The 9,410-nt window shown below is 46.7% G+C and overlaps 1 protein-coding gene across 1 annotated transcript in view; it reads left to right on the top strand.

Annotated features, from left to right (window-relative positions):
* Nucleotides 1–8,943: 8,943 nt before the first annotated feature.
* DRC11 (dynein regulatory complex subunit 11) overlaps nucleotides 8,944–9,410 on the top strand; it is a 151,833-nt gene continuing 151,366 nt past the window's right edge. The window contains exon 1 of the mRNA XM_019628321.1: nucleotides 8,944–9,218. Coding sequence (XP_019483866.1) covers nucleotides 9,208–9,218 — 11 coding nt within the window. The 5' untranslated portion in view covers nucleotides 8,944–9,207. The remainder of the gene's footprint in view (nucleotides 9,219–9,410) is intronic.

Below are 9,410 nucleotides of genomic sequence, written 5' to 3'. Positions count from 1 at the left end.
TGAGGCAACCGAAACTCCTTTCATTGTCTGAAAACAGTCAACATCCCACCAGCAGCAGGGGGAATGTCAGGTGAGCTCTCCAGATTTGTGTCACCAACATGGAGATAAGAACAAATGCGTCAGTAGGGGCCTCCCCAGGCTTGCCTCAGCTTCCTGTCCTCCACGCCCTATCTCCAGGCCCCTGGGGCACTTTCATTTTCTCTTGTTCACCCTGAGGCCCTTTGAGAGGAATATGAACCAAGTCTCCATACCCTGGAGTCTCCGAAAGGGCAGCCCTGTCTGAAAGGGGCTAAAAATTAAAAGTTCAGGCGCTCTAACGCCACACCTGCTGCACAAAGAGACTAGAGACGGACACATTTCAGGTAACGTCCAGATTTGAAATGGAGGATTAGAGGCAGTAGTTATGAACAGTAACAGCAATCAATGGATGTAACATAAAAAAGTTAAAGGGAATAAATGAAACTAATTCTGACTGCGCAGCATTCATTTAAATTCTAGATTATTATAATGGTCTCATAGCGGAATGTCTCATGGTCCACTGCTTTTCTGAAATGATTTTAAACTCAATCAGTTACAGTCACAGGAAGATTGTCAGTCCTAGACATGGAGGTGCTGCAGATTCTTATTAACTTTCTGTTACAATTATTGCCCGTGTGATTAAACCTAGATGTCGCTAAGGCGTAAGAAGAACAGATGTGAAGAAAATAGTTCTGAAGCAGAAAGTGTAAAAAAAGAATATTTGGCAAAGAAACAATCTATCAGTGCTGTGAAAGAGGGGGGCCTAAAAGCTAAAGGCAATTATTTATTAAAATTAAAAAAAATAATAATAATTCTATCCAACTCTCATGCATTAGCTGGTACTGGATCAACTCTCCTGCCATAAGCAACTATACCTACCACTGGATGAAATTTGTGAATTAACCATTTTGGAGGCATTTTCAGACAATAAGTTAGTGCACAATCTGAGAGAAGAGAAAAGCAAAAGTGATGGGAATCACTTCCAAGATTCAGCTAAAGAAAGGCTCTGGCTTCCGTCTGGCTCGTCCTCTCTTACTCACTCACTCTGACGGAGTCCAGCTACCAGTTTCCTAGCCGCCCAGCGGAACGGCCCATCTGGAGAAGAGCTAAGGAAGGGCCTGTAGCCAACACAGACCTGAACTCCTCTGTCCAACAGCTCAAGAGGCACCTAATCTTGCCAAACACCAGGCAAGTGAGCTGGAAGGCCGTCTCCCTCAGCCGAGCCTTCAGATGAGACTGCAGCTCAGCCGACTCTGAGGCTGCAGCCTGTGAGAAACCTTTGGACAGAGGTACCCCTGAGCTGTGCTGACATTTCTGAACCACAGAGGCTCTGAGATAGTAACTGTGCGTTGTCACAAGCCACTAAGTCTGGGTCGTTAGCTATACAGCGATCAATAACTAATATAGAGACAAACAATAAAGAAAATCCATGAAACCAAAAGTTGCTTCTTTGAATATATTAATAAAAATGATAAACCCCAACAAGGGTAATCAAGAAAAAAAGAGAAAAAAACATAAATTACAAATATCAGGAATGACAAAGAGGGTATCACCACATATCCTATAGATATTCAAAGAAATATTATAAGCAACTTAATATAGTAAATTCTGTAACTTATGTGAAATTATCAAATGGACTGAAATGTACAACTTACCCAAACTAAGAAGAAATGAAAAGTCCAAATAGTACTACATCTATTCAAGATATTGAATTGCTAATTAAAAAATAAAAACCTCCCACAAAGAAAATTTCAGGTACAAATGGCTTCTAACAAACATTTCAGGAAGAAATAATACCAACCTTACATAAACGCTTAGAAAATATAGTAAAAGAGAACACTTCCCAACTTATTTTATGAGGTCTGTTGGCCCTGATAACAAAACCTGACACAGATATTAAAAGAAAATTACAGACTAACATCCTTCATGAACATAGATGCAAAATTTCTCAACACTATCTTACACTTAAAAGTTAGCAATACATAATAAGGATATCCATCAAGTGGGGTTTATCCCACATGTGCATTCAAAAATCAATCAGTGTACTTCACACCACGAACAGAATAAAAATAGTAACCACATGATCACCCCCTCACCCCCACCTCAAAGATGCAGAAAAGCGTTCAACAAAATTCAACACCCATTTGGAAAGAGATCACACGTGACAGACACTTGATTTGTGAGAAAGGTGTCACCACAGAGCAGTGAGGAAAAGATGGTCCTTTCATAACAGTGCTGGTTGATTTAGGTGTTCATATAGAAAAAAAAATGAACCCCTGCTTCTGTATAAAAAAAAATTAATTCTAGATAGATTGTAGATCGCAATGTGAAAAGTAAAAACACAGCTTCTGGAAGATAACATCAAAGAATAGTTTTATTACCTTGAAGTAGGCAAACGAATTTTCATAGGCACTTATTGAAGAAATAGATGGGTATATTTCATTAAAATTAAGAAATTCTGTTTATCAGGAGACATCATTACAAGAGAGAAACGGCAAACCATAATGTGGGAGATATTTCCAATAAATATATTCAACATAGACTTGTGTCAGAGTGCATAAATATCTTCTACAAGTTAATAAGGAAAAGACAGAACATTTCATAGAAGTCGGTCAAAGATTTCCATAGGCCAAAGGGGCACGGCACGTGAAAAGGTACTATTATTCCTCAGGGAAATGCAAATGAAAACCACAATTCAAAAAAAAAAAAAAAAAGAAAGAAAAGGAAAAAGAAAATACCAAGCATGTGGATCAAGCAGAACTCTTACTGGTAAAATTGAAGAAAATTTTGGTACCATCACTTTGGGAAACTTTTTGGCAGCATCTGCTGAAGCTGACCATATACACACATCGTCTGCCGCAGCAAGGGGGATGATAGGTACCAGAAGCATTATTCATGATAAGCTCAGGCTGGGAGCAACCCAGCTGTCCCGCAACAGAAGATAACTCCCCTGTGGTCTGCTTACACCGTGGAATACTACACAGCAAGGAAGACGGATGGCATTTACACGCAACCACATGGATGAGTCACATGCCCATAAGCTGGGCACAGCTACATGCAAAGGAATACACACTGTGTGAGTCCATTCACATCAAGTTTCCATAGAACATCTTCCCTGATGAGGGAAACATGGATCTTTGGTGAAGGCAGGCATGTTTTCCTTTGGGAGGGAGACACAGGGCGAGATTAGGAAGACACAGGGGAGCTTCGGGGGTTCTGCTAGTCCCCTGTGTCTTCATCCATGTTCTTATTACATGGGCGCTTGCAAACAGAAAATTCATGAGCTGGATGCTTAATAGGTGTGCATGCGTTTTTCTGCACTCACTGTATTTTAACAAAAAGTGATTTTACAGTTGTAGCTATTGTTGTTTTTATCTGCATTTCATGTGCTAGAACAACTAACAGGTCTGAAACGACCCTCTTAGCCTAAACAAGTCCGTGGGACTGCTCAGGCCAGCATGTGCCCTGGATGAGTAGTATTTAAGCTCTCCACAGCATCAATAGGCCGCACTGGTTATCTGAAGCAGTAAGATGCCTCGGGGCGGTCTGCCCAATGGCACCATCCTGTCGTCTGCTGTGAGGACCTCTGGTATCCTAGCTCTGGTACAGGGCAATACCCCTCTCAGAAGTACTACACTTCCAAGGACAGGAATAAACAGAGACAGACAAGGAGAGAGATGGCAGGAAGGTAGATAGAGGAAGAAACGTGCACATGAAAATTCTTACTAGCTTTCTGCCTGATGTTTAGACACCAAGGTTGTATTTCTATTACATCTGGCAGTGAACTCTGGTAAATTAATAATTGATATTTCCCCTGCTGTTAAACTGCATTTTACTGGTATAATCGGGGCTTTTGGGGATTCAAGTCTCTAAGTCTCATTAATGTATCTCTTTTGTTTTATGAACAATGCAGCTTTTATTAGCACTGTACTCTGCGTATCAAGAACTATTGTTTTATTATAAGCACTGTGAAAACTGATAGAGGAGATAAATGATATGAGAGTCAAATGGACAAAACAAAACAGAAACTGGACAGACACATTCGTTATTCAGAAGTATTATCAGAATAAAGGAGGCAGTCATTTTTGAGGTAGGTGAATTTATCAATGGCTCATGGAAACCATGTTCGTTTTGAAAGACAGCAGGTGTTAAAACAATGAAAAGTGACCTCCTTTGCACCTGGGTTACAAAAGCTCTGCTTTTGCGAAAAGAAAAAGAAAAAGAAAACAGGATAATAACAATAAAAAAACATCCTGCCTCTGGCTAGTTCCTTTTTATTTTTTCTCACACTGGGCAGTTTTATTTATAGATAATAAGGCCGCTTATAAGAAATACACTCACACACACACACACACACACACACACACTCACTCATTTCCCAGTGGAAGTGATGTTTATTTGACGCATAATAGCTTTGGTGTTTGTATAATCTGTTACCTTTGGAATTCCATCAAGAATGTGATGTACAAATTACTCATATCCCTTTGAAATCAGTTTACTAGCATATTCTCAACAAAATCTATCAAGGAAGACGCATTTCCAGTCCAAAACAGCCTTTGGTATGTTATGGTAACAGGCTGGAGAGAGGCCAGAAGCACAGTTACTCTCCGCTGTTGGCCATGAAGAATCAGCTGTTGGAGTTCATAGTTGTCATTGTGGATAAGCCAATATCTGCACTGTGAGCACACAGCTGAGCCACCTGCATGACAGCTGGGCTATCCCCCAAGATTTCTCTGAACCTCTAAGCTAGGAATGCTGCTAATTGAGATGTGGATTTTGAGCAGACCCCTAGGTGACCCCAGGAGCTTAAGGGACTTAGCTGCCACACAATAGCACGTGGGCTCGAATTTGTGCCCAAGGCTGTGCCTACGTTATTCCTCTAATCATTATAGGTAACAGGCACTATTATAGCCCATCCTGGACATTGCAGGGTTGGTCAGGAAGAGTCAAGACTGAAGGTTAGGTCTTGGCCACCAAAGGTGTTTCCTCAAACAATTATGAGTTAAGGAAACGCACGCTTTGTCTGTTTCCAGTTAGGTATGAAAATAAAACAAGCTTAGCATTTCATCAGTTCCTTCTGTACAGACCTGAGACATAAAAGGTGGCATGTTACAGCAGAGAGTCTAATATCTGACATTTTAAAATACACCCCTTATGTAGCATGACATTTTATACTCGGAAGCCTAGAAAACGCTTCTCACATCTAAGTGTAGAGAAGGCCTTCACATTCGACGTGAACTGTACACCTTTTTACTTTGATCCGTCCTGCCTCACTGCCCACAGCGCTGCAGACCTACCTGAGGAAACAGGCGAACTGCATCAAAGTCCTTTGCAGTGGGCCTTGAAGTCCCATGAAACCACGGTGGGGTCACAAAAGTCACTTGTCAAAGTCCAGCACTCACGCTCACGGACGACCTAGCCGCAGCCGCGTTGCAGGCTGAATAAACTGATCTTCAGAGGGTCCTCCCCCCACCAACCTCCGCCTATAACCATGCATTTGAGGAGGAAATTCAAGAAAAACTGCCAACCATGCTCAAGCACTGAGTTCTCAGAACATTTCATGAGCTAAATCTCCCAAATACTAAATACACAGGGTCATACCATTCGGCGTTGTTGCCCATGGCAACTTAAAAACCACCCAAGGAGCCTCACCACACTTTGAGTGACATGGGGGTGTTCTCCTTGTGTAGAGATGGGCTTGGGTGCAGAAATATCACCCAAGTCGCGTCTGTTAAATCACACTGTTAGGAAATAGAAGCATTGGGACTGGCAGTCTGACAGTTCCAATTGTCCATCCACTAGTCCATGCATATTAATAAAGCACCCAGTTTTGTTTCAAATGAACAACGGACTTATATTCTGCCTGATCACTCTGTAACCTGGTTTTGGGTGTCAGTGTAGTAACTGTAGTATTTAAGGAGAATAAGGAGCATCCTGTGTTCTGCAGACTAATAAGCATGGTCCTCACACTGGGGAGGTTTCAGGAAATCCGTCACTGAGCCAAGGACAGAAGAGACGCAACATGGCGCTGGATAGCTCCCTGCAGAGAGGAGCACACTGCGCTGGTGCACAGGGAGGTGGGTGTGCTGTCTTCCGGGCGTCTGTCTGGGACGGCACAGGACACTCGCGCAGACTTAGCGAAACTGCACAGTGCTGCTGACACCACCTGATCCATTAACAGCCAAACTCCATCCTATATATATGTGTCAAATCTGCCACTTAAACCATTTCAAGTGTACGATTCAGTGGCATTACCTGCACTCACAGTATTGTGCACCATCAACAGTATCTCCAACACTTTTCATCAGCCCAGATAGAAATGTGAGCCTGTTAAGCAATAACACTCCATCCCCTCCTTCCCCCAGCCCCTGGTAACCTCTAATCTACTTCCTGTCTCTATACATTGGCCTATTCTGGATATTTCATATTGAGTGAAATCATACAATATTTGCTCTTTTTGTGGAGGGTCTGTTTTACTGAGCATAACATTTTCAAGGTTTTTCCATGTGGTAGCGTGAGTCGGAACGTCATTCCTTTTTTGAGGCTGAACGTTATTCCATGGTATTGATAAACCACTTTTCGTTTATCCCCTTATCTGTACTTTTTGTCTTTGATGGTCTCCCTGCCTCACGCTCAGGTCGAGCCTCCTGCTCTGGGGAAGCCACGTGGTTCGGCCCAAACCTCTCTGCCTCCACTGAGCACATGAAGCACCAGGCCTCAGTCTGTGAGGCCAAGCCTATTCCCAGGTCACACACAAACACCGACTGTCAGATGTCCAGGTGCCCGGGTCGCACTTCCGTTTTATGCCTTGGCCCATGTTTCCTCAGGCGGAAGCCTCCCTCGTCCTCCACACAGCCACCTGCTGCATCAACCTTCCAGTTTCCCAAGGAAGCAGCGACCCTGTCTTTTAGGTTCCCAGAGGATGTGGCACTGTGTCATTCAATCACGTCAGACACGCATGCCCTCTACTCCAGCCCGTGAAGGCAGACGCCATAGCCGAGTCATCGTTTTCTATTGCACAGTGTCGAGTACTGGGCTTTGTAGAGAACAGGCATCAATAAACACTTCCCCAGCTGATTTCATACATACCAAGAGGACTGCGCAAGGTGAATTTTCCCAGCGATCTGGCAGTTGGGTTCCGAGGCTGTATAAAAAGACATTTACGTCTTCAATGGAATTAAACATCAGTTATCAGGACAAAACAGAGTAACTGGAAAAGATGCTGATTAATTTAGAGGAAATGACTGGAAAGATGAGTCGTCAGATGAGTCCACGTGGGCCTCAGATGTCTGGCAAAGCACAGAGCGCGGCTACTGAACTAAATGAACTTAGTATTGTCATGCCAGGAGAGAAATGACGTGACACCGCTGAGGCATGACAGGACGGGACCCTGGAGTGGGTGTGGCAGGACAGAGACTCCCTGGAGGCCCAGGTCTGCTCTGCGTCCTTTGGGGAGCTCACCGCTCCGGGCAACGTTGCTGCCTCCGGTCAGCCCCCTGCCAGTGTGCTTGTCCAGCTGTGGTTGGCTTGTGTATGTAGCTTGGTCTCACCGCACAGCGTATTCCTGTCTTGTTCTGTTTCACTGGGAAGAATGGAGGGCGTTGTGAGTGAAGGAGGAGGGGCCCGGGGCTGGGTCCTTGAGCGCAAAGGTGGCCCTGGGAAGTGGGAAGCAGAGGCCCACGGGGATCGGTTAGTGGATTGCGCTCCGCCTTGTGGTATGAAAAGGGGCTGCTCACGGTGGCCGCTTGACGTGTCTCAGGCCGGGGTCTGCACGGATGAGCTGTTCCAACTCCGGTACCGCCTCCTGGGAGGCTCGGGTGCGAGAAAGGAACCGAGTCCCAGGTTGGCTGAATCACGTGCTGCACTGAAAAGCACGACAGCAGCGTTTGTGGAGGGGCTCTGAGAGACTGGTGACCCCTAAAAAGAAAGGAGGTCGGGTTCTGGTCGAGTGAACTTCACGTGACCCAGAACAGATCAGTAAAGCAACTTGTGAGTTCTCAGAAAAGGAAGGGAAGATAACAAGTGTTAAAGCCAAGGCACAGCCAACCAGCCTAATTCGAAACGTCCAGGGTCACCAGCCCGGTAGATAAGGACGATGCCGTCGACAGAGCGGAGCTGCGTCTCAGCGATACACCCCACATCTTTATCTCCGGGAGCTGCGGACAAGCAGGAGGGAGGTGAGCCGGCTGATAGGGTGGCTGGGCAGGCTTATGACCTGTCGCACTGATGTCACAGCGCGAGCGCTGGCTTTCTCACAGAGAATATTTTCCTCAGTGGCATGGATCAGACCTGAAGGATGACATGGAACTGGGTGGGATGGTGAACACACTGCATGGCAGGACAAACGGCAGGACTATGTGGACGTTTGGTCAACTGTAACACCACATGAATCAACCGTGCGAGGTGGACACCCAGAAATAGACGTAACGCGTGGGGACCCAGGTGGGGTCCCTGTTACTACTTGATGGGGGGCTCCCAGCGCCCATCCTGAAGTGTTTGTGTCCCTGATCTATAGCTGAAGGACACCAGCTGAGAACAGCGTTACAGAGAGAACGGCTGCCAGAGAACTGGAGACCTTGTGTCGGAGAACTCGAGGGCGCTCGCCCTGCAACCAAGATGACTTGGGGAGGGGCACACGGGACGACGAGCCTGCGCATCGGCCCTGGCCCGACCCGGAGAACGCTCGCCGGGCGGGTCTTCCAGGAGGTCGGCTCCTCACCTCTGGTCCTGCGAGGCCGAGGCTCCCACCTGCGCGCCCATCCGCCGGCACCAGCAGGCGCAGCCCCCGAGCGTCAGGCGCGGTTGCCACGGCAACAGCAGGCTGCCGCGCAGGCGCGTAGCGCGCAGGGGGCGGGGAGCAAGCCGGGCCCGAGAGGAACGGCACTGCGCAGGCGTAGTGTCTCGGTTGCTAGGTTCCGCCTCGCGTCCAGAGGCGTGGCCACCGTCCAGTTCCAGAGCCTCGGGGTCGAGGCGGGGTCGATCCAATCCCCCTCTGCGTGCTTGCGCATCCCTGGTTGTCACCTCTCCGTACCCGAAGTAAGAGGCTATCCCAGGTCCCTGCCCCTCCCTCTGGAAGGACCACCCTCTGAGCGCCTCTGGTGGTGTCCTGACCCCGGCATCCAGGCCGCCGATCGGAGGGTGACAGAAGAGCTGCCCGGCGGGCGAGGGGAAGAGGGAAAGTAGCCAGCCATGTCGAGCGCGTAAGTAATGAATGGGCTGCTGGGCCATAGCCGCGGCGTGGCGTGGGCTTCTCCAAACCGAAAGATGGCTTGCTCTGCTTCTTTGCTCGCTCCCTCTCTGTTTTTCTCCCACCTCCTCCCCTCCTTTTTACATTTTAGCAAATAAAACTACTCCTCAGGCTGCAGCATCAGCTTCTTGTGGACAAAGAATGC

Source organism: Hipposideros armiger, unplaced genomic scaffold, assembly GCF_001890085.2.
Source record: "Hipposideros armiger isolate ML-2016 unplaced genomic scaffold, ASM189008v1 scaffold_17, whole genome shotgun sequence".
NCBI classification, from domain to species: Eukaryota; Metazoa; Chordata; class Mammalia; order Chiroptera; family Hipposideridae; genus Hipposideros; species Hipposideros armiger.
This window is presented reverse-complemented; position numbering and strand designations above follow the sequence as displayed.